The 25032-nt window shown below is 48.4% G+C and overlaps 1 protein-coding gene across 3 annotated transcripts in view; it reads right to left on the bottom strand.

Annotated features, from left to right (window-relative positions):
- The window catches only part of LOC142255321 (von Willebrand factor A domain-containing protein 5A-like), a 415890-nt gene that overhangs the window by 30265 nt on the left and 360593 nt on the right, over positions 1-25032 (bottom strand). For all 3 annotated transcript variants that reach the window (XM_075326900.1, XM_075326894.1, XM_075326885.1), the window contains exons 14-17: positions 17166-17383; positions 16565-16645; positions 8199-8243; positions 7967-8032 (exon numbers count right to left, since the gene is read on the bottom strand). In XM_075326900.1, the coding sequence (XP_075183015.1) occupies positions 7967-8032; positions 8199-8243; positions 16565-16645; positions 17166-17383 (410 nt within the window). The remainder of the gene's footprint in view (positions 1-7966; positions 8033-8198; positions 8244-16564; positions 16646-17165; positions 17384-25032) is intronic.

Below are 25032 nucleotides of genomic sequence, written 5' to 3'. Positions count from 1 at the left end.
TACTTCCGGTTTGCGGCCTGCACGGCCCCGGACCGGAGGCAGCCCCCAGTGAAGTGCGGGCTGGGGGTGGTGCGCAGCATCGGAGATCGGAGGTGGAGACTCCCTGCAGGCGGCAGGGGAGAGGGAGCGGACGGAGCGGCGGCGCAGAGCGGGACAGCAGCATGAGGGGACCGAAGGTAGGGTCCGGCAGTCCGCAGGGCCCTGTGCTGCGGTCGGTGATTACGGTCCCCCCCAGCGAGGAACGGGCTGGGGGGAGTTCCCTACATGCGGCGAGAGTGATACGGCCTTCATGCAATCGGCAGGGAGGGTTAATCACAGGAGCAGCAAGCGAGACTATGACAGCGCAGCAGGCAGGCGTGAGAACGGCCAGGAAGGATGGCGGCAGGATGTCGCGTCGCACCAAGAGGAGAAGGCCCAGCAGGAGACGCCCAGAGGCGCAGGGTGCTGTGACCGTGGGGGTTGACGGCCGCCAGGTGCAGGCTGTCCCCTCGCTGGTCCCCCCTGAGGACCTCAGCAGCATTTCGGACTCAGGAGAGGAAGAAGGACCGGAGGAGGCGGCAGGACGGATGGATCGGCTGAGGGATGTTTGCGGTACAGCTGCTCTGGCTTTGGTTCAGAGGCAGCTCGGTGAGAGGACGTCTGATAGTTTTAATGTTGCGGGTAGTGGGGGCGGGGGGTGGGAGTTCCTCCGCGGGGGGCAGTATGGTGGGCGCGAGTGCGGTCGGGCAGTTGGGGTTACCTGGATCTGAATTTTGGGGTCAATTGTTAGGGGTGTTGCAGGGGTTGTCGGCCGAGAGGGTAGGTCGGAGCGGGCCTGGGTCTCCGGCGGGGGCTTGGGTGGGCCCCTGGGTGGGTGTTCCGCCGGTGGTGCCGGCGCGCGAGATGGAAGTACAGGGAGCTGCGTCGGCGGTTGTGGTGGGACAGGCGGACGGTGTAGCACCTGGGGTGGAGGCGAATAAGGACGTGGAAAAGGAGAAGGAAAAAGAGGACAAGGTTGTGCGGTTGGACGATAGGGCACGGAGTGACGTTTATGTGTGTTTTGAAAGTCCGTTAGGGGTCCATTTGAAAAAGGAAGTGAGGGAAAAGATATGGAAAGGGGAGTATGTGGAAATTTTTTCCCTGCTCCCCTTGGAAAAGTTTAACTTGGACAAAGTGAAGCCAAGTGACTCCAAGAAGGAAAAGGAAGATGAGGAGAAGAGGAGGTATAGGCTGATACCAAGAACTTTTAATAACTGGCTACAGGCGTTTGCGATTTTAGCCAGCGTGATTGGGGAAATGGAGCCGGAGCATTGCTCCGCCCTTTTCGGTTACATGGATTCCATAGGGGAGGCGTACAGAGTGTACGGTGGTTTAGAGTGGCTGAGATATGACGAGCAGTTCCGGCAACGGAAGGCTCTGCGGCCTGGCATCCGGTGGGACCACAAGGACATTTCCTTGTGGATGCGATTAATGACGGCTCCGGCTCAGCCCTTTCGTGGGGGTGCCGGGAGCCCGGGTGCGAGTGGCGGGTCCCCGGCTGGCCAGAGAAAAGGTGCCTGTTGGCAATTTAATGAAGGGCAATGTAAGTTTGGGGCGTCGTGTCGGTTTAAACACGAGTGTTCCGGTTGTGGAGGTTCCCACTCTTTCGCCAGGTGTTTCAAAAAAGGGAAAGGAAAGGCAGGAGAGGGGTCTGGTAAAAGGGAGAACGCAAGTGAGGGTAGAGGTGATGCTTCCCTATTTAAATAGATATTGGGCGGCGGAGCTGTTGGCGAAAGGTTTTACTGAGGGTTTTCGGATTCCGTTTGAATCTGAAGCGCCGGTGTTTCGCCCTGGTAACTTGAGGTCCGCAAAAGAACATCCAGGGGTGGTGAGGGAAAAGCTGCAAAAGGAGGTAGAGTTGCGGAGGATGGCCAGCCCGTTTAAGGACCCGCCGTTCTCCAACTTAAGGATTTCGCCACTGGGGGTGGTACCCAAGAAGGAGCCGAATAAATTTCGGCTCAGCTGAGCAGTCACTGAGGTTACCCGCTGTCACTGGATACAGCGGTGGCCGCGGGTAACCTCAGTGACAGCTCAGCTGATCGCCAGGCTGTCTTCAGTTGCTGTGTGCAGGTGACAGGAGCGGCTGTGTCTGCTGCAGCTCCAGTCACCTCCATGCAGCAGCGCTGGAAGCGACGCTGGACCATCCTGGATTACGCCGGACATGGAGGGCTTTTTGGGGCTGATTAAAGTGGTTAACCAGGGAATGTGTTTGTGTTTTTTATTTCTAATAAAGTATTTTTTCGTGCGTGTGTGTTTATTTACTGTCACTTACAGATTAATCATGGAAGGTATCTCGGGGAGACGCCTGACATGATTAATCTAGGAGTTATTGGCAGCTATGGGCTGCCAATAACTCCTTATTACCCCGATTTGCCAACGCACCAGGGCAAATCGGGAAGAGCCGGGTACAGTCCCAGAACTGTCGCATCTAATGTATGCGGCAATTCTGGGCGGCTGTTGGCTGATATTGTTAGGCTGGGGGGCTCCCCATAACGTGGAGCTCCCTATCCTGAGAATACCAGCCTTTAGCTGTATGGCTTTATCTGGCTGGTTTTAAAATTGGGGGGGGAACGCGCGCCGTTTTTTTAAATTATTTAATTATTTATTTCACTACACAGTATAGACCCGCCCACCGGCTGCTGTGATTGGGTGCAGTGTGACACCTGTCACTCAGCGTGGGGGCGTGTCTCACTGTAACCAATCATAGGCGCCGGTGGGCTGGGAAAGCAGGGAATACGAGATTGTTTAATGGGCGGCCGGCTTTTTCAAAACAGTAAAAGCCGCCGGAGCAGTGTGAATGCCGTGCAGCGCCGGGGATCGGGGATCGGTGAGTATGAGAGAGGGCTGCTCAATTCAGTTACTCAGGAGTTTAGCGGTCACCGGTGAGCCCTTCACAGGTGACCGCTAATCAGGACGAGACACAGACAGAGCCGCAGCATGACAATGAAGTCGTGTGAAGTTCACCCGAGTTCATTCTGACAGTGCGGCTCTGTCTGTGTCTGCTGTCATCTGCCATTCAGCTCTGCTACATGGCTGTCTGTGTCTGCTGTTAGCGGCCATGTAGCAGAGCTGAATGGCAGATGACATAGTAAAAACGCATCCCGAAACACATTACACACGCTTGGCAAGTCAATAAATAAAAAAAAAAAAAAAAAAAAAAAAAAAAAAAAAAGGTGCCCAATGCATACGTCACAGAACACATGATCTAAAGGAGCGCACACAAAATTGATCAAATTAACATAGACTACTAACGCACGTGTGACAGCAAATGAACGACCTACGTGCAATCTCATAAGATCCCGTATGCAACCTGGGCGTGTCACATCGCAAATGCGATTGTACAACTAATTGCAACGTGTAAAGCAGGCTTAAGAAGGTGCGGTTGCGGGATTTGCAGTCAGTGCTCGGAAAATTGAATTTCGCCTGTCGCATTATGCCGATGGGGTGAATATTTAATAGGCGATTGGCGAGCGCGACAGCGGGGGTGACAGCTCCGAATCATTTTGTCAGAGTGACAAAGGTGATGAAAGGAGATTTGCTGGTGTGGGATGCGTTTCTCGACCGTTACAATGGACGGACGTTATGGATGAGCAAGGCTTTGTCAAATAGCCAGCTGGAATTGTTTACGGACGCAGCGGGGGCCTCAGGTTTTGGGGTAATCTTTCAGACGCACTGGTGTGTGGGCAAATGGCCACGGCATTGGGTGGAAATGAGGTTGGTAAAGAATTTGGCGCTGCTGGAACTTTTTCCCATCATAGTGGCAGTGGAATTGTAGGGCCCCGAATTTGCAGGCAAGAAGCTGTGCATGCATTGTGATAATATGGCGGTGGTGCATTCTATCAATTCCTTGTCGGCAAAATCGCCCCCGGTAGTGGGGTATTTGAGACATTTGGTGTTGTGTTGCTTAGAGCTAAACATTTGTGTGGTGGCGCGGCATGTGCCCGGGGTGCAGAATGAGGTGGCTGATGCACTGTCTCGGTTTCAGTTCCGCAGGTTCAGGAGTCTGGTGCCAGGAGCGGACGAGGATGGAGAACTATGCCCGGAATGGCTGTGGGACCTGGCGTCGGTGTAGCATTTGAGGGCATCAGGAGATCGGTGGCTGAGGCTACTTGGTGCCGAGACCAGGCTGTGTGGCAGGAATGGGAGGAATTGGAGGAAGTGGATTTTATGGAGCCTGGTTATTCAGGCCGAGTGCTGGGGGTTTTGACATTGATTAGCGGGGATTTTTCAGCAGGTCGGTCTGTTTCGGTGATAGGTTACAAGTTGGCGGAGTTGGCCTTCTTGTTTAAACTGCAAGGGGTTCGGGACGAGACGAAGGATTTTCTGGTGCGGCAGGCGATGAAGGGCTTTCGAAAGGGGGCGCGGTCGCGAGACAGGAGACGGCCAATAGCGTTTCCTTTGTTGGTTCGTTTGGTGGGGTGTTTGGGGGATATATGCTCGTCCGCTTATGAACGAGCCTTGTTTACGGTTGCCTTTGTATTGGCATTCTTTGGGGCTTTTCGTATCGGAGAATTGGTTAGCCCGGCTAGGCACGCAGTAGGCGGACTGTTGTTGGAGGATGTTACGCTTGGGAGGGATAGAGTTGAGTGCCGGCTACGGTTTTCAAAGACGGATCAAATAGGTCGCGGACGTCTGGTGGTATTGTTTGAATTGCCAGGGCATCACTTATGCCCAGTGGTTCAGGTGACGGAGTTTTTGAAGGTGCGGGGTGGCTACCCCGGTGTTTTCCTTAGGCATGTGGATGGATCCGCTTTATCGCGATGCCAGTTTATCGCAGTGCTGAAGTTGGCTTTAGTACGGGCGGGGAAGGAACCAAGGGATTATGGGTCCCACTCCTTTAGGATTGGGGCAGCGACCGAAGCGGCTAGGTGGGGGCTGAGTGAGGATTGGATCCGGCGGATTGGGAGATGGGAATCTTCCAGGTTTCGTTTGTATATTAGACCACACCTGGTTAGGTGATGGTTGGTGACAGGGTTAATTGATTGAGTTAGTGTTTGGTGGGCAGTTTTTTCTTGTGAAATTGTTGTTGTATTCATGGTCTTTATGTTTTGTAGGTCCATGCCTCGTGTGGATTCTCGGGCACTCCTTTGTGTTTTGGGGAGCTTTGCGGGCAGATGTTCGTCGGGACGGTCGGCAGCTCGGAGTGGCGATGTCGGAAGCCCGTGTGAAATGGCTCGGAATCCGGGGCATGACTTGGGGTAGAGTTCGCCCTGAAGTGGCGTATTATAGCCGTATTGACCGGGAACCTGATGTTCTGATTCTGCATATGGGAGGTAATGACCTTGGAGTGAGGGCGGCGAGAGAATTAAAAAGGGATATTAAGTTGGACTTGCTTCATTTGTGGAGGGCGTTCCCTGGCATCGTGATTGTGTGGTCCGATATCATAGCCCGGACGCAATGGCGTTTCGCGAGGTCGGTGGAAGGGCCCGGGTAAAATTGAATCGAGCGATTGGCAGGTTCGTAGCGCGGAATGGAGGTTTGGTGGTTCGTCATAGGTAGTTGGAGGAGTCCACCGAGCAGTATTTGAGGCGAGATGGGGTCCGTCTCACGGATATAGGTTTGGATTTGTGGATGTTGGGTTTGAGGGATGGATTGGAACAAGCATTGGGCGTGTGGAGGGCCCGGGCCAAGTAAGGGGTCACTTGGCCGGTCTGTGGCGGGGTGATAGGTCCGTTCAGAGAGGTTTGGTGTACCGACCGTAGGTTGGTTGGTATGAAGCCACTCAGGGGGAGTGGCTTCGATTTGGATGGGAACTTGTGGGCGGAGGTCCTGCAGGTTCTGGGGAGGGGTAATTAACGATGGAACGTTAATTACCCCACACCTCGGGTCGGTTGGTCACGGCCGAGGTGGTCCCCTGGGCCGGTTGGAGGTTACGGCCGGGGGATAGGAATGATGGTTGCCCTCTCGGATGGACCTATCAGGTGTCATTTTTGTGGAGAATATGTATATATGTACAGGTTCAGTTGTTAATGGGGTGGCATGTTGAGCCATGAGTTTGGTACATATATACTGTTTAATAAAGCTGTGGCCATTCGGCAATAACGTCGTAGTCTGTGTCGTTATTTTTAAGTATAGTGGTAAGGGAAAGTTTGTCATTGGAGACCCGCTTATCCCTATAGATACGTCAAGATGGGCAGTGAGCCCCATGACGATCGGGAGGGTTAGGGTAGGAAAGAGTTAAGTGTTAGTTCAGAGGTGTACGTGGGGGCTACCTGATTGGTGGGGGAGTCGAAAAAGGGATTGGGTGAGGGATATGTTATGGGAGGGGTGTTGTGCTGGGTATAAAGGGGTCAGTGCAGAGGTCACTGCCCCTTTTGTCCTACAGACAGCGTGTCCCGCCCACCCGCCCTGCTACAACGTGCAAAAAAAAAATAAATAAAAAACAAAATATGTAAAAAAAAAAAAAGGGAGAGTTGGCTTTCTGTTGAGTTGTTGTCACAGCGGGGTGATAGGTCCGTTCAGAGAGGTTTGGTGTACCGACCGTAGGTTGGTTGGTATGAAGCCACTCAGGGGGAGTGGCTTCGATTTGGATGGGAACTTGTGGGCGGAGGTCCTGCAGGTTCTGGGGAGGGGTAATTAACGATGGAACGTTAATTACCCCACACCTCGGGTCGGTTGGTCACGGCCAAGGTGGTCCCCTGGGCCGGTTGGAGGTTACGGCCGTGGGATAGGAATGATGGTTGCCCTCTCGGATGGACCTATCAGGTGTCATTTTTGTGGAGAATATGTATATATGTACAGGTTCAGTTGTTAATGGGGTGGCATGTTGAGCCATGAGTTTGGTACATATATACTGTTTAATAAAGCTGTGGCCATTCGGCAATAAAGTCATAGTCTGTGTCTTTATTTTTAAGTATAGTGGTAAGGGAAAGTTTGTCATTGGAGACCCGCTTATCCCTATAGATACGTCAAGAAATGTAATTATTAAAAGGCAAAAAGTAAGCTAATAGAAGCATTTCACAACATATATTTCAACACCACAGATATTCCACACAGATTTAATAAATTGGCCAAGTAATGTGCGCCGTCTGTCTCTTTCCCCGTCTGCCTGTCTCTGTCTGTCTCTTTTTTTGTCTGTCTCTATCTCTCTGTTTTTTTCCCCATCTGTCTCTTTCTAGGTCTGTCTCTTTCCCCGTCTGTCTCTATCTTTTTCACCATTTGTCTCTGTCTGTCTCTTTCCCTGTCTCTTTCCCTGTCTGTCTCTTTCCCTGTCTGTCTCTGTCTGTCTGTCTCTCTGTCTGTCTCCCTCTATCTGTCTCCCCACCGACATCTTATTACCTCACGTTTAAGCTTCTTATACTATGAATGTCTTTTGTTCCTATAGCAACCAATCACAGCTCCTACTAATAACCTGTAATTCCAGGCTCCATTTACTTTAATGGAGCCATGTTTTTTGGAGAGTAACTGTAAAGCGCGGGGTTACATTTTCATGTCAAAACATAGTCTACGACGTTCCCTGGGTCACATGAGGTGTCTGTGCAAAATTTCGTGATTGTAAATGCAACGGTGCGGATACACTCCTCGTTTCACTTTTTCCCCATTATATAGATAGGGGCAAAATTGATTGGTAAATTGGAACGCGCGGGGTTAAATTTCGCCTCACAACATAGCCTATGACGCTCTCGGGGTCCAGACGTGTGAGTGTGCAAAAGTTTGTGGTTGCAGCTGCGACGGTACAGATGCCAATCCCGGACATACACACACACACACACACACACACATATACACACACACATACACACACACATACACACACACACACACACACACACACACACACACACACACACACACACACACATACACACACACATACACACACACACACACACACACAAACACACATTCAGCTTTATATATTAGATGGAAGAGGATTGATTTTGATTGTTCTGCAACAGCCCAACTACAGTAATCTCTATAATAATGTAAAAAAAAAGAAAAAACACACCACATTCAGGCATTACGCCCTGTTTTTGACGTTTCGGAGTATCACTTTGAGCTTTCAGTTTGACAGCTGTGAAGTAGAGAAAAAGAAGAGCCGTGATGATGAAAGTTCATTTCAGAGGGTCTTTATAAGAATAAGAAAAGGTTTTCGCACTTCACAGCAGCCCAACTAATCTCTATAATAATGTAAAAAATTAAATATAAAATAAATACATAAATAAATAAAATGTACACACCAACAGGAGCTGATCTGCTCATCTTACCACTGCACATCATGGGAGCTGTTAAGTAAAATAAATAAAAGAATAAGAGCTGTGAAGGTAAAAGTTCACATTGTCAGTTCTTTACATAAATATATATTTTATTTTTAAGAAACACTTGAGTACCGAATCATCAAGACCAGTAATTTTCATGTTGGACGCTCCTGATTCAGTAGGAGGCGCACACACCTCTTAATCAAATTGGCATTTCTGAAAAGTGTCCTGCTCCTCCTTGTATAAGATTGGTGGAGTGAGCAACGCTGCCGCTGGTCATGAATGTGACAAGCCTGGGGTGCCACTTTGTCGGAGCGAGGCAAAAACAGTGTCAGGCTGACAAATTTTAGAGCAAACTCACATTGCTACAACATTTTACCACTTTTCAAAGCTTTTACAATGAATTCACTTTGGATATTTGGTCACAGGATATAAAGTCACACACAGCTTTGCTCCATAGACATAAAGGGAACAGATCACCAGTCAGAGGCTTGCCTTTTTATTTAGTGAGTTGGCAGCTTTTGACTGATAATTAAAGGGAACCTGTCATCAGAAATTTTGCTTTAAACCTAAAAGTTTCCCCCTCTGCAGCTCCTGGGCTGCATTCTAGCAAGGTTCCTGTACGTTTTGTGGCCCCTTTTAAACCAAATTAAATACTTTATAAACTTGTACCTTTTGCTATGTAAATTTTGTAAATCGTCCATGGGGGCGAGCTCTCTGCTGACCGTTGCTGTTCCTCCAGCAGATTTATGCCGCCCCCCAACGCTGAATTTCATATCTCAGGACGCCGCCCCTGGGCGCCCGTGGTCCCGCGCATGCGCTGTGCGACTGTAGAGGGACTGTGCACTGTGTGCACGTGTGACCGCTGGTGACGTTTTGCGCAGGCACGAGGTTATGGGCGGTGCTGTGAGTGTCATCAGCAAGTGCCGCCCATAACCTCGTGACCGCACTTTCCCCTCTTCCTCCAGCGTTCTGCGCAAGCGCTTGCTGGCCAGATGACCCGACGTCACCTCTTTCCCATCTTGCCCTGCTGCAGGGTAAGATGGGAAGGAGGTGATGTCGGGTCATTTGGCCAGCGAGCGCTTGCGCAGAACGCAGGAGGCAGTGGGGGAAAGCGCGTCCACGAGATTATGGGCGGGCACTTGCAATGCAATCACAGCGCCGCCCATAATCTCGTGCTTGTGACACACGTCACCAGCGATCCTGGCGTGGGCGGCACCTCGGGCGCAGTGGGCGGCGTCCTGATGGATGAAATGGAGCGTGGGGGAACGGCGTCAATGTGCTGGAGGAACAGCAATGGTCAGCAGAGAGCCCGCTCCCATGGACGATTTACAAAATTTACATAGCAAAAGGTACAAGTTTATAAAGTATTTAATTTGGTTTAAAAGGGGCCACAAAAAGTACAGGAACCTGCTAGAATGTAGCCCAGGAGCTGCAGAGGGGGACACTTTTAGGTTTCAAGCTAAATTTCTGATGACAGGTTCCCTTTAATGTAATTATAAGATAACTAGCTGTAGTACCCGGGCGTTACCCGGGATAGTAACTGTTTCTCTCCCAGTCTCTGTCTGTCTCTGTCTGTTTGTCTCTGTGTGTCTGTCTCTGTGTGTCTGTCTCTGTGTGTCTGTCTCTGTCTCTGTGTGTCTGTCTGTCTCTTTGCCTGACTCTTTACCTGTCTGTCTCTGTGTGTCTGTCTCTCTGTCTGTCTCTGTGTGTCTGTCTCTCTGTTTGTCTCTGTATGTCTGTCTCTTTCCCCGTCTGTCTCTTTTCCCGTCTGTCTCTTTCCCCGTCTGTCTCGTTCCCCGCCTGTCTCGTTCCCCGCCTGTCTCGTTCCCCGCCTGTCTCGTTCCCCGCCTGTCTCGTTCCCCGCCTGTCTCGTTCCCCGCCTGTCTCGTTCCAGGTCTTTCTCGTTCCAGGTCTGTCTCGTTCCAGGTCTGTCTCGTTCAAGGTCTGTCTCGTTCAAGGTCTGTCTCGTTCAAGGTCTGTCTCGTTCAAGGTCTGTCTCTTTCCCCATCTGTCTCTTTCCCCATCTGTCTCTTTCCCCGTCTGTCTCGGTCTCCTTCCCTGTCTCTTTTCTTGTCTCTTTCCCTGTCTGACTCTTTCCCTGTCTGCCTGTCTCTTTCCCTGTCTGTCTGGGTCTCTCTACCTCTATCTCTTTGACTGTCTGTCTGTCTGCCTCTTTGACTGACTGTTTCTCTATTTCTCTCTCTTTCCCTGTCTGTCTGTCTCTTTGACTGTTTCTCTGTTTTTTTCCCTGTCTGTCTCTTTGTCTTCCTGTTACTCTGTCTGTGCCTATGTCTCTCTGTCTCTTTCTGTCTCTCTCTATCAGTCTTCCCACCGACATCTTATTACCTCACACATAAGCTTCTTATACTAACAATTTATTTTGTTCCTATAGCAAGCAATCACAGCTGCTATTAATGACCTAATAGCTCGCAGCTGCATTGACTTTAATGGAGGCAGGTTTTTTGGAGAGTAACTGTAAAGTGCGGGGTTTAATTTTCCCGTCAAAATATAGTCTATGACGTTCCCTGAGTCACATGGGGTGTCAGTGCAAAATTTTGTGATTGTAAATGCGACGGTGCAGATTCCTGTAGCGGACATATATACATACACAAACATACATACACTCAGCTTACAACTTCCTGTTTGTGATATTGCGGAATGCAGAGTGGGACCCCACAACTCTCTGGAGTCCCTCTTGAAGCAGCGCAAAATCTTGCGGATACCAAATAGTGACATTATTGGAGCGGTTACCACTCAGTAATCATCTACGAGATGATGTAGTATCACTGGGCTAGAGCAAACACAAACTTCAATGAAAGCACGTCTCGCGAAAGGGCCCAACGTTTGCTAGAAAATAGGCCATTTTAGGAGCAATACTTGACTATAACTCCTGTTTAAGGAAAAAAAATCACCAGTCTGGAAATGTAAATGCTCTAATTAAGTAAAAAAAGGCATGTGAATGGATTGTTCATGCGGACCATTAAAACAATGTTCTGTCCCCATAACGTTTCTGTCAGCTATCAGTTCATGTAAAATGGCTATTAAATGAGCAGCTATATATAAATCAGCGCTTTAAAGGGGTTGTTGGGTTACCAATATGTTGTGATATTCAGATTGTGATTTACTGTGATTTAATGCAAAATTCACTATTTCAAATTTTGAGGAACCATGTGTCGACCCCTGATAAATATGTCAAAAGGTTTGATTATCTTTAGTTATTTAAAATACAGCAATTATTGGTGAATACACTGTGTGCAGTCAAGGGAGTATTTTTACTATACAGTGTAACCTTCGTTAACGAGAACAATGCGTTCTGGGACTGCGCTTGTTAACCAAGTTACTCGTTCAGCAAAGCAAGATTTCCCATAGGAAATCATTGCAATGCAGAGAATTCGTTCCACAACTTGTTAAATGTCCCATTCTGGTGCCCTATTGTGCCATTCCACACACACACAAACACACACAAGCTCACACGCACAGACACGCACGCACAAACACAGATTATGCTCACCTTACCTTCCGTTCCCTCGCCGGTCTCCTGGAACTTGCAATTCGCCCATACAAGACGTGTATCGGGTAACCAAGGTGACCGATGCCAGACCTTCCGTACTCAGTGCGCTGACGTCAAAGGCAAGAGCCGCTTGCCTCTGATTGGCCAGCGCGCTGCCTTTGAGTAGCGCCTGACAGGGGAAGTTCCTTCCTCGTTGCGATGGTTACTGGATACACATCCAGTGGAGGGAGGACCTTCCCCTGTCAGCCGCTACTCAAAGGCAGCACACTGGCCAATCAGAGGCAAGCGGCTCCTGCTTTTGACATCAGCGCGTTGGGAGCGGAAGGTCCAGCATCGGTCGCCTTGGTTACCCAATACATGCAAGTTCCAGGAAGCCGGCGAGGGAACAGAAGGTAAGGTGAGCATAATATGTGTGTGTGCATGTGTGTTTGTTTGGGTGTGTTTGTGCGTGCTTGTGTGTGTTTCTGTGGACTGCAAGAGCAGGTTAGAGCGCGGTGGATATACGGAACCGGAAGTGTGTGCAGTGAGTGTTTTGCTCGTACAGCAAAGCTTTCTTGTAAACCGAGTTACAAATTTACAGAAAGATTTGCTCATTATGCGAAATACTCGCTAACTGGGTTACTCGTTAAGCGAGGTTCCACTGTATCTAATTTTTTTCTGCAGATTTTCCAACACCAAGCTATATAACCTTGAATGCTCTTGCAAAGACAAGTCCAGCAATACCTTTACATGGCCAGTCTGCTCCTCCATTACTGAGAAATCAGGATTTTATTCGATCTGCAAATGAGGGTGTATAAATGAAGCCTCTGTCACTCCAGCTCTATTCCCCGCCCATCACTGCTTCCACTTGTGTGACATACAGCTCCTATACTTGAAGTCAGACAGCATAGAGGCTCTCAGTAAAGCACAAGGAGGTCAAGAGAAATAGAGCTGAAGTGACAGAGGCTTCAGATCTACCATAGATCTTCAGCCTCATTGGCATTAAAATTAAATCCCTGATTTCTCAGTAACAGAGGAACAGACAGACCATATGAAGGTATTGCTAGAATTGTTTTGAAAGAGTTTCATTCACATATAAATAGTTTTGGGAGTAGTTACGGGTGGACCTGGACTGATTATTGACATGTTTACATTGGCGGATAATCAGATAAGGCTGGTTTGACACTACGTCTTTTTAACATCCGTTGAAAACGTTTTTTTAACGGAAGTACGGATCCTGCTTTTACAGCAAATAACGTATGCAAACGCATATGTTATTTTGCAGGATCCTGCAGTGGATGTTTCGGGGCGGGCATTGTAGTCATGTGATCGGAGCTCAGCTGGTCGGGGCCGGGCGAGGGCGAGGGAGAGGGAGAGAGGGAGAGAGGGAGAGAGGGAGAGAGGGAGAGAGGGAGAGAGGGAGAGAGGGAGAGAGGGAGAGAGGGAGAGAGGGAGAGGGAGAGGGAGAGGGAGAGAGAGAGAGAGAGAGAAGGATCCTGTCTATCAGCATGCAACGTTCACCTGCGTTTGCGTGCGTTATAGTCAGGATCCAGCAATTTGCAGTATTTGGACGCTACATGTTGCGTTTTTGAAACATGTTAAAATAACGCGAAAGGACGGATCCTGCGTCTAACGGACGCAAACGCACGCAAACGCAGGTGGACGCGAGTCCATTGAAAATGCATTGACATGAAAACGGATTTGCACAGGATCCGTACTTCCGTTAAAAAAACGTTTTCGACGGATGTTAAAAAGACGTAGTGTGAAACCAGCCTAAGATCCTTCCTGTGCGCGCTCATTCTTCTCCTCATACCTTTGATAACACCACTTTGTCACACATTTGTGCATTTAAAGACACTTCACTTTCCAGTGGAGACACAATCACAACTACAAGTTCTTCTCAATATATTTGAATATCATCAAAAAGTTAATTTATTTCAGTAATTCAATATAGAAAGGTTAAACACATATATTATATAGAGTCATTACACACAGAGAGATCTATGTCAAGTGTTTATTTCTGTTACTATTGATGATTATGGCTTTCTGCCAATGAAAACTCAAAAGTCATTATCTCAGAAAATTAGAATAATTACCACAAAACACCTGCAAAGATTTTCTGAGCATTTAAAATGTCCCCTTAGTCTGGCTCTGTAGGCTTCACAATCATGGGGAAGATTGCTGACTTGACAGATATCCAGAAGGCAGTCATTGACACACTCCACAAGGAGGGTAAGCCACAAAAGGTCATTGCTAAAAAAGCTGGCTGTTCACAGAGTGCTGTATCCAAGCATATTAATGGAAAGTTGAGTAGAAGGAAAAAGTGTGTTGAAAAAGGTGCACAAGCAACCGGGATAACTGCAGCCTTGATAAGATTGTTAAGAAAAGGCCATTCAAAAATTTGGAGGAGATTCACAAGAAGTGGACGCTGCTGGAGTCAGTGCTTCAAGAGCCACCACACACAGACGTATCCAGGACATGGGCTACAAGTGTCACATTCCTTGTGTCAAGCCGCTCATGACCAATAGACAACGCCAGAAGCGTCTTACCTGGGCCAAGAACTGGACTGTTCTCAGTGGTCCAAGGTGTTGTTTTCAGATGAAAGTAAATTTTGCATTTCATTTGGAAATCGCGGTCCCAGAGTCTGGAGGAAGAGTGGAGAGGCCACAATCCAAGCTGCTGAGGTCTAGTGGGAAGTTTCCACAATCAGTGATGGTTTGGGGAGCCATGTCATCTGCTGGTGTAGGTCCACTGTGTTTTATCAAGACCAAAGCCAGCGCAGCCGTCTACTAGGAAATATTAGAGCACTTCATGCTTCCCTCTGCCGACAAGCTTTTTGGGGACGGAAATTTTATTTTCCAGCAGGACTTGGCACCTATCCACACTGCCAAAAGCACCAATACCTGGTTTACTAACCACAGTATCACTGCTTGATTTGCCAGCAAACTCGCCTGACCTAAACCCCATAGAGAATCTATAGAGTATTGTGAAGGGGAAGATGAGAGCCAACAATGCAGACGAGCTGAAGGCTGCTATCAAAGCAATCTGGGCTTCCATAACACCTCAGCAGTGCCACAGGCTGATCGCCTCCATGCCACGCCGCATTGATGCAGTAATTCATGCAAAAAGAACCACCGACCAAGTATTGAGTCATTTACTGTACAGACTTTTCAGTAGGCGCCAACATTTCTGAGTTTAAAATAATTTTTTCAGTTGGTTTTATATAATATTCTAATTTTCTGAGATAATGACTTTTGGGTTTTCATTGGCTGTAAGCCATAATCATCCACATTAACAGAAATAAACACACTCTCTGTGTGTAATGACTCTATATAATATATAGAAATAGATCCCTCTGTGTGTAATGACTACATAATATATAGAAATAGATCCCTCCGTGTGAAATAACGCTATATAATATATAGGAATAGATCACTCTGTGTGTAATGACTAATATATAGGAATAGATCCCTCTGTGTGTAATGACTCTATATAATATATAGGAATAGATCTCTCTGTGTGTAATGACTATGTAATATATAGGAATAGATCCCTCTGTGTGTAATGACTCTATATAATATATAGGAATAGATCCCTCTGTGTGTAATGACTATGTAATATATAGGAATAGATCCCTCTGTGTGTAATGACTCTATATAATATATAGAAATAGATCCCTCTGTGTGTAATGGCTCTATATAATATATAGAAATAAATCCCTCTGTGTGTAATGACTCTATATAATATATAGGAATAGATCTCTCTGTGTGTAATGACTATGTAATATATAGGAATAGATCCCTCTGTGTGTAATGACTCTATATAATATATAGGAATAGATCCCTCTGTGTGTAATGACTATGTAATATATAGGAATAGATCCCTCTGTGTGTAATGACTCTATATAATATATAGAAATAGATCCCTCTGTGTGTAATGGCTCTATATAATATATAGAAATAAATCCCTCTGTGTGTAATTACTCTATATAATATATAGGAATAGATCCCTCTGTGTGTAATGACTATGTAATATATAGGAATAGATCCCTCTGTGTGTAATGACTCTATATAATATATAGAAATAGATCCCTATGTGTGTAATGACTATATAATATATAGGAATAGATCCCTCTGTGTGTAACGACTACATAATATATAGAAATAGATCCCTCCGTGTGAAATAACGCTATATAATATATAGGAATAGATCACTCTGTGTGTAATGACTCTAATATATAGGAATAGATCCCTCTGTGTGTAATGACTATGTAATATATAGGAATAGATCCCTCTGTGTGTAATGACTCTATATAATATATAGGAATAGCTCCTTCTGTATGTAATGACTCTATATAATATATAGGAATAGATCCCTCTGTGTGTAATGACTCTGTATAATATATAGAAATAGATCCCTCTGTGTGTAATGACTCTATATAATATATAGAAATAGATCCCTCTGTGTGTAATGACTCTATATAATATATGCGTTTCCCTTTTTGTATTGAATTATTAAAATTAATTAACTTTTTGATGATATTCTAATTTATTGAGATGCACTTGTATATCTGCTCCATGGTGTAATGGTTGTATGGATCGGGCATCAGAACACAACTTTGGTGCAGCTTAAACAAGAGTGTTATCATTGTTATTAAACATGCTAGTAAGAGGATGAGAGCCGCAGCTTCTATATAGTGATTTACTGGTGTAGCCGGCTGGACACTCAATATCTTATCCCTCTGCCGGACGCCATGGTGTGATGCTAATAGTACATGATAGATGGGTCATCTGTATGGGATGTTCTTAAGAGAAGTAACTTTCATGCATAAAGTTTAAGAAATGACTGTAAGCACCTCCTGCCATCCTCATTCTTGACTGGGGCATACTCCGACAGGCCATAGCCATTGGTCGTGCTCCTCCTGGACACATGAAACCTGCAGAAACAAAACATTGAAATCAAGGTAAATTAAATGCTTATTTTCATTAAAACCAACCGCATAAATCAATAGTACAGGCAAATATAAGACACTTTCTAATATAATATATCTTAGAGAAATGTACTTCTTTCTCCACTCATGAGCCACTTCTGAAACCATTCACTCTGAAATGCAACTAAAATCCATCTTGCTTGAGACGAACTTCCATCTCACTGAGGGATCAGATTACAGCTGCCCAGAGAGACACAGATACTGTGCTTCTGCTTTCTAGTACGTTTTCTCCTCAACATGATGTATAAAATAATCGCTGATATGTCAGATTCTGATATATGAGCAGTGATGCGTCCAGTTGTATAATATGATAGCTAATATGTCCGATTGTATTATATCAGCGCTGATATGTCCAATTGTATTATATCAGCGCCGATATGTCCGATTGTATCATATATGATCTATACTTGGTACTTTTAGGGTCGGCATCACTATGGTCTGGTGCAAATGGATTGTAAAGCATTACCGTAATTACTTGGAGCGGGGATGTCTCTCCGGACTGGAGGACCTTCCAGTGGGGTCTTGGTGTCCTTATTAACAGCAACAAAGGCAGTGAGTGCAGAGATAACCCCAGACTGAAGACTCGTCTCCAGGATTCTCTTCTTCATCTCCTCAGATCTTGAGTCTTTTCCACATTCCAGCTCTGAGATCAGAGACTTGGCTGCCAGTCTATGGATGGTGGGTCTGAGAAAACAAAAGGCAGTTAGGTGATGGGTAGGTCAGTATATAAAAGGGTAGAATCCATGTTTATTGCCATGAAACTGTTCACATCACATTAGGTGAAAGTACGTCCTACTATGGGTCCCAATATATGGAGCGGGCTCACATCATATCCAGCTGATGCCTGCTGTATTATACAGCTGGCTTTTGCCTTTAACAGCAGCGATAGGAGCTGGCTCAGATTGTTGCTGTTTAAGCTGTAGGGATGTCGACTCACTCAGTTGTGTGTGAGGTAGCCACAGAAGGCGATTTACATAAAACATCCAGGCTGCTTTATTAAGACTCCATAAAACATGCCGCAAACACAGACAATAAACAGGATTTAATTGCAGGAAAACAAATTACACACTCCAAACGCACTTCGGTCCAGTATACAAGTCCCCACATGGAAACTTCACATGGGATTCCTCCTTAACTCCACACACAGACACCTAATGATACACCTGGACTTTCCTATATTCTTCATGCCACCCCCAAGGTGGGGATATGGGAGCAGCCAGTCCCACCAATCTCTCTGACTGCTCGTAAACCCGGCCCTTGCCATGCCCTATTAACAATCTCAGTACAATATGTGCCGGACCTTGATTCCAAGATAACCACCTCTGTGATACATATCTCCCCTCCATGATGTGTCTGGGGCCATCTTACAAAGTATTTAAATACTTCTGAGGGGGCTGGAGGGTTCTCATGGTCTTTGGTCCTACTGAAGACCCTCATGGCTGCCATCTTAGTCAATATAAAATAAGTCAATTTAAATTAAAATAAAAGAACAAATATAAGAATTTGTTATAGTTTATCACCACATCTACATTTTTCTTTTATTTCAGTACATTATATGGTGAAGTGACAGGTAATCAAAACAACAACTCATTCTGCAAAAAAAAAAACACCTTGCTATATTGACAGATAAATAAAAAAAGTTAAAAGTTACAGCTCTTGAAGAGAGTGATGAGAAAAATAAAAGGGCAAAATGAAAATTGGCTGCAGCGAGAAGGGGGATTAAATGTTTTGTGTAGTTTTTACACGCACTTACCAGGCGGATGCTGAGATCTTAATGTGAACAGCTCCTAACAAGTAGGTATATGAACTAGTAATTGTATTCATCAAAATTCACTCTTTTTGTATATTCACATGTGAAAAATTAGCTGCAGAACGTCTATGACTGCTCCATTCAGTGATAAAGGGTAAGTGGAGATAAGCAACCGTCTAGTGCACGCTCTCACACTGCCCTGGAAGGGGCACAATTAAAGAAGGGAATTTTGTTTACTTACCGTAAATTCCTTTTCTTCTAGCTCCTATTGGGAGACCCAGACAATTGGGTGTATAGCTTCTGCCTCCGGAGGTCACACAAAGTATTACACTTTAAAAAGTGTAACCCCTCCCCTCTGCCTATACACCCTCCCGTGCATCACGGGCTCCTCAGTTTTGGTGCAAAAGCAGGAAGGAGGAAACTTATAAATTGGTCCAAGGTAAATTCAATCCGAAGGATGTTCGGAGAACTGAAAACCATGAACCACAAGAACAATTCAACATGAACAACATGTGTACACACAAGAACAACCAGCCCGAAGGGAACAGGGGCGGGTGCTGGGTCTCCCAATAGGAGCTAGAAGAAAAGGAATTTACGGTAAGTAAACAAAATTCCCTTCTTCTTTGTCGCTCCATTGGGAGACCCAGACAATTGGGACGTCCAAAAGCAGTCCGTGGGTGGGTAAAAGAATACCTCGATAAAAAGAGCCGAAAAAACGGCCCCTCTTACAGGTGGGCAACCGCCGCCTGAAGGACTCGCCTACCTAGACTGGCGTCTGCCGAAGCATAGGTATGCACCTGATAGTGTTTCGTGAAAGTGTGCAGACTAGACCAGGTAGCTGCCTGACACACCTGCTGAGCCATAGCCCGGTGCCGCAATGCCCAGGACGCACCCACGGCTCTGGTAGAATGGGCTTTCAGCCCTGAAGGAATCGGAAGCCCAGAAGAACGGTAGGCTTCAAGAATCGGTTCCTTGATCCACCGAGCCAAGGTTGACTTGGAAGCCTGCGAACCCTTACGCTGGCCAGCAACAAGGACAAAGAGCGCATCTGAACGGCGCAGGGGTGCCGTGCGAGACACGTAGAACCGGAGTGCCCTCACTAGATCTAATGAGTGCAAATCCTTTTCACATTTGTGAACTGGATTAGGGCAAAATGAAGGTAAGGAGATATCCTGATTGAGATGAAAAGGGGATACCACCTTAGGGAGAAATTCCGGGACAGGACGCAGAACCACCTTATCCTGGTGAAAAACCAGGAAGGGGGCTTTGCATGACAGCGCTGCAAGCTCCGACACTCTTCGGAGTGATGTAACTGCCACTAGAAATGCCACCTTCTGCGAAAGACGTGATAAAGAAACATCCCGCAGCGGCTCGAAAGGTGGTTTCTGAAGAGCCGTTAGCACCCTGTTAAGGTCCCAGGGTTCCAGCGGACGCTTGTATGGTGGGACTATGTGGCAAACTCCCTGCAGGAACGTGCGGACCTGCGGAAGCCTGGCCAGGCGCTTTTGAAAAAATACGGAGAGCGCCGATACTTGTCCCTTGAGAGAGCCGAGTGACAAACCCTTGTCCATTCCGGATTGAAGGAATGAAAGAAAAGTGGGTAAGGCAAACGGCCAGGGAGAAAAACCATTATCAGAGCACCAGGATAAGAAGATCCGCCAAGATCTGTAATAGATCTTGGCGGACGTTGGTTTCCTGGCCTGTCTCATAGTGGCAATGACATCCTGAGATAATCCTGAAGACGCTAGGAGCCAGGACTCAATGGCCACACAGTCAGGTTGAGGGCCACAGAATTCAGATGGAAAAACGGCCCTTGTGACAGCAAGTCTGGGCGGTCTGGAAGCGCCCACGGTTGACCCACCGTGAGATGCCACAGATCCGGGTACCACGATCACCTCGGCCAATCTGGAGCGACGAGAATGGCGCGACGACAGTCGGACCTGATCTTGCATAACACTCTGGGCAGCATCGCCAGAGGAGGAAACACATAAGGCAGTCGAAACTGCGACCAATCCTGAACTAATGCATCCGCCGCCAGAGCTCTGTGATCCTGAGACCGTGCCATGAAGGCCGTGACCTTATTGTTGTGTCGTGACGCCATGAGATCGACGTCCGGCGTTCACCAGCGGCGACAGATCTCTCGAAACACGTCTGGGTGAAGAGACCATTCCCCCGCGTCCATGCCCTGACGACTGAGAAAATCTGCTTCCCAGTTTTCTACGCCCGGGATGTACACTGCGGAGATCGTGGATGCTGTGGCTTCCACCCACTGCAGAATCCGCCTGACTTCCTGGAAGGCCTGACGACTGCGCGTGCCTCCCTGATGGTTGATGTATGCGACGGCCGTGGCGTTGTCCGACTGTATACGGATCTGTCTGCCCTCCAGCCACCGATGGAAGGCCAATAGGGCTAGATACACCGCCCTTATCTCCAGAACATTGATCTGAAGGGAGGACTCTACCGGAGTCCAGGTTCCCTAAGCCCTGTGGTGGCGGAAAACCGCTCCCCACCCTGACAGGCTTGCGTCCGTGGTGACCACAGCCCAGGTTGGGGGTAGGAAGGATCTTCCTTGCGATAGAGAATTGGGACGGAGCCACCACTGAAGAGATGTCTTGGTTGCAAGGGACAGAGAGACGTTCCTGTCGAGGGAAGTCGACCTCCTGTCCCATTTGCGGAGAATGTCCCATTGGAGTGGCCGCAGATGGAATTGCGCGAACGGCACTGCCTCCATCGCTGCCACCATCTTCCCCAGGAAGTGCATGAGGCGCCTCAAGGGGTATGACTGACCCCGAAGAAGAGATTGTATCCCTGCCTGCAGGGACAGCTGTTTGTCCAGCGGTAGCTTGACTACCGCTGACTGTGTATGAAACTCCATTCCGAGGTAAGTCAGTGATTGGGTCGGTGTCAACTGGGATTTTGGGAAGTTGATTATCCACCCGAACTGCTGGAGAGTCGCCAGAGCGACTGGAAGGCTGTGTTGACACGCCACCCGAGAAGGTGCCCTGACTAGGAGATCGTCTAAGTAGGGAATCACCGAGTGGCCCTGAGAGTGTAGGACCGCCACTACGGATGCCATGACTTTAGTGAACACCCGTGGGGCTGTCGCCAGGCCGAAAGGCAATGCCACGAACTGAAGGTGCTCGTTCCCGATGGCGAAACGCAAGAAGCGTTGATGTTCGGGTGCGATCGGCACATGGAGATAAGCATCCTTGATGTCGATCGATGCTAGGAAGTCTCCTTGTGACATCGAGGCGATGACCGAGCGGAGAGATTCCATCCGAAACCGTCTGGTGCTCACATGTCTGTTGAGCAATTTGAGGTCCAGAACGGGGCGGAATGATCCGTCCTTCTTTGGCACCACGAACAAGTTGGAGTAAAAGCCGCGACCATGTTCCTGAAGGGGAACCGGGATCACAAATCCCTCTGTTTTCAGAGTGGCCACTGCCTGAAAAAGTGCGTCGGCCCGAGCGGGGGGCGGAGAGGTTCTGAAGAAACGAGTCTGAGGACGAGAGCTGAACTCTATCCTGTAACCGTGAGACAGAATGTCTCTCACCCATCGGTCTTGAACATGTGGCCACCAGGCGTCGCAAAAGCGGGAGAGCCTGCCACCGACCGAGGATGCGGTTCGGGGATGCCGAGAGTCATGAGGAGGCCGCCTTGGAGGCAGTGCCTCCGGCGGCCTTTTGGGGGCGTGACTTAGACCGCCACGCATAGGAGTTCCTCTGGCCTTTCTCCGGCCTGTTGGACGAAGAGGACTGGGGCTTGGCGGAGGGACGAAAGGACCGAAACCTCGATTGAATTTTCCGTTGCTGAGGTCTCTTAGGTTTGGACTAGGGTAAGGAGGAGTCCTTTCCCTTGGATTCCTTAATAATCTCATCCAATCGTTCGCCAAACAATCGGTCGCCAGAAAACGGCAAACCGGTTAAGAACCTCTTGGAGGCCGAGTCTGCCTTCCATTCGCGCAGCCACATGGCCCTGCGGACTGCCACAGAATTAGCAGATGCCACCGCTGTACGGCTAGCAGAGTCTAGGACTGCGTTCATGGCGTAAGAAGAAAAAGCTGTCGCTTGAGAAGTCAGAGACGCAACCTGCGGAGCAGAATTACGTGTGACTGCATTAATCTCAGCCAGCCAAGCTGAGATAGCTTGTAGTGCCCACACGGCTGCAAAGGCCGGGGCAAAAGACGCGCCCGTGGCTTCAAAAATGGATTTCACCAGGAGCTCTATCTGCCTGTCAGTGGCATCCTTCAGCGATGAGCCATCTGCCACCGATACTACAGATCTAGCCGCCAGTCTAGAGACTGGAGGATCCACCTTGGGACACTGAGCCCAACCCTTAACTACGTCAGAGGGGAAGGGGTAACGTGTGTCAGTAAGGCGCTTAGTAAAGCGCTTGTCCGGAACCGCTCTGGGCTTCTGGACAGCGTCTCTGAAGTTAGAGTGATCGAAAAACGCACTCCGTGTATGTTTGGGGAACCGAAACTGGTGTTTCTCCTGCTGAGAAGCAGACTCCTCTACAGGTGGAGGCGGGGGAGACAGATCTAACACCTGGTTAATGGACGAGATAAGATCATTAACTAAGGCGTCCCCTTCAGGTGTATCAAGATTGAGAGCAACGTCAGGTTCAGAGCCCTGAGCTGCGACGTCCGCCTCGTCCTCCAGAGAGTCCTCGGGCTGGGAACCCGAACAGCGTGAAGAAGTCAGGGAAGATTCCCAGCGAGCCCGCTTAGTCGGTCTGGGACTGAGATCCGGGCAGGAGTCCTCCGCGTGGGACCTAGGGCCCAACCTGGGAGTGCGCTGCGGCGCGGACCGAGAGGGGCCTGGAGGCGACGAGCTAACGGGAAATGGGGCCTGTGTAAGGACCGGTCTGGACTGCAAAGCTTCTAGCAGCTTGGCAGACCATTTGTCCATAGACTGAGCCATGGATTGGGAAAGTGACTCAGAGAGTTTCTCAGCAAAAGAGGCGAACTCTGTCCCTGCCGCCTGGACAGGGGGAGCAGGGGGGTCTACATGAGCCGAGGGGCCCACTAGTGACCGAGGCTCCGGCTGAGCAAGCGAAACAGGGGCTGAGCATTGCTCACAGTGAGGGTAGGTGGAACCCGCAGGCAACATAGCCGCACAAGAGGTACAGGTCGCAAAAAAACCCTGTGCCTTAGCACCTTTGCTCCTTGTGGACGACATGCTGTTGTCTCCTAGGAGAGTGATCACTGAGGGTATATGGGAAGGGGTATACAGCCCGACCGAACAGAAATATGTATATAAATACGTATCTATTCCGGCACCCTGGGGGGGGACCAGCACCGGGTGACCGGTGTGGCTTACCGACCGCTAAAAAGCGAGTGTGTGTCCTCCAGATTCCCTGCCTTAGGTCTCCCAGAGCTGCAGAGCTCTTCTCTGATAATCCTCCACCGGCAGAATGCCAAAAAACATGGCTGCCGGAGCTTTCAGGGGAGGAGTGGAGCCGTGGGCGGTGCTAGAAAAGTGCGGGAATCTGGGGTCCCCACAGTGATCAGTGAGGGGGGAGGAAACATACAGGATGCTCCGGCCCTCACAGCCGACGTCAGGCCGGCCGTCCCGCCCTTACCCCTGACAGGCAGGCCCGGGGGCGGGATTTTAGCTACTAGGCCGCGATGAAGCCGGGGACTAAATTTAAGACCGCGGCCGACAAGTCCGCCGGTCTTCCGAAATCAGCAGCTGCTGCAGCGTCCGGGAATAAGGCGCTCAATGCACAGTCCCCATGGGGACACAGAGTACCTTATAGATGCAGGGCCCGATCCCTGAGGAAGAATAGACTCCTGTCCAGCAGATTCCCACAGGGGCTGCGGAGGGAGCCCGGTCCCAGTGAATGGACGACCGGTCAGGATCCCACTTCTCCCAGAGCCACTAAGGGATGGTGAAGGAAAAACGGCATGAGGCTCCGGCCTTTGTACCCGCAATGGGTACCTCAACCTTAACAGCACCGCCGACTTTAGTGGGGTGAGAAGGGAGCATGCCGGGGACCCCGTGGGGGTCCTCTTTTCTTCCAACCGATATAACTAATCTGAGAATGCATGAGTGGATGTGTGCCTCCTTCCACACAAAGCATAAAACTGAGGAGCCCGTGATGCACGGGAGGGTGTATAGGCAGAGGGGAGGGGTTACACTTTTTAAAGTGTAATACTTTGTGTGGCCTCCGGAGGCAGAAGCTATACACCCAATTGTCTGGGTCTCCCAATGGAGCGACAAAAAAAATAAAACTTTTACTGTTGTGATGCTTAAGCCCCTTTTCCTCCACCCGACTAATGTTGTGTTATAGACATGATTATGAACTTTTATGAGTATTAAGAATTATATGAAGATATCCAAAAACAAGACTTAAGATGGCACTTGCACTATGCACCACACCTACATTCAGCAGACATCATAAGACTCACCAGACATTCTGGGACTTTCATGTGATAAGTGAATCATGCTGACTTAAGCCAGCTTTACACCTTACAATTAGGTGTGCGATCTCGTATGCGATGTGACACGCCCAGGTCGCATATGCGATTGAATGAGATTGCACGTAGGTCGTTCATTTGCTGTCACACGAGCGTTAGTAG

This window comes from Anomaloglossus baeobatrachus, chromosome 1 (assembly GCF_048569485.1).
Source record: "Anomaloglossus baeobatrachus isolate aAnoBae1 chromosome 1, aAnoBae1.hap1, whole genome shotgun sequence".
NCBI lineage: Eukaryota > Metazoa > Chordata > Amphibia > Anura > Aromobatidae > Anomaloglossus > Anomaloglossus baeobatrachus.
Note: the sequence above shows the minus strand (reverse complement) of the source record. Positions and strands in the feature narration are given on the sequence as shown.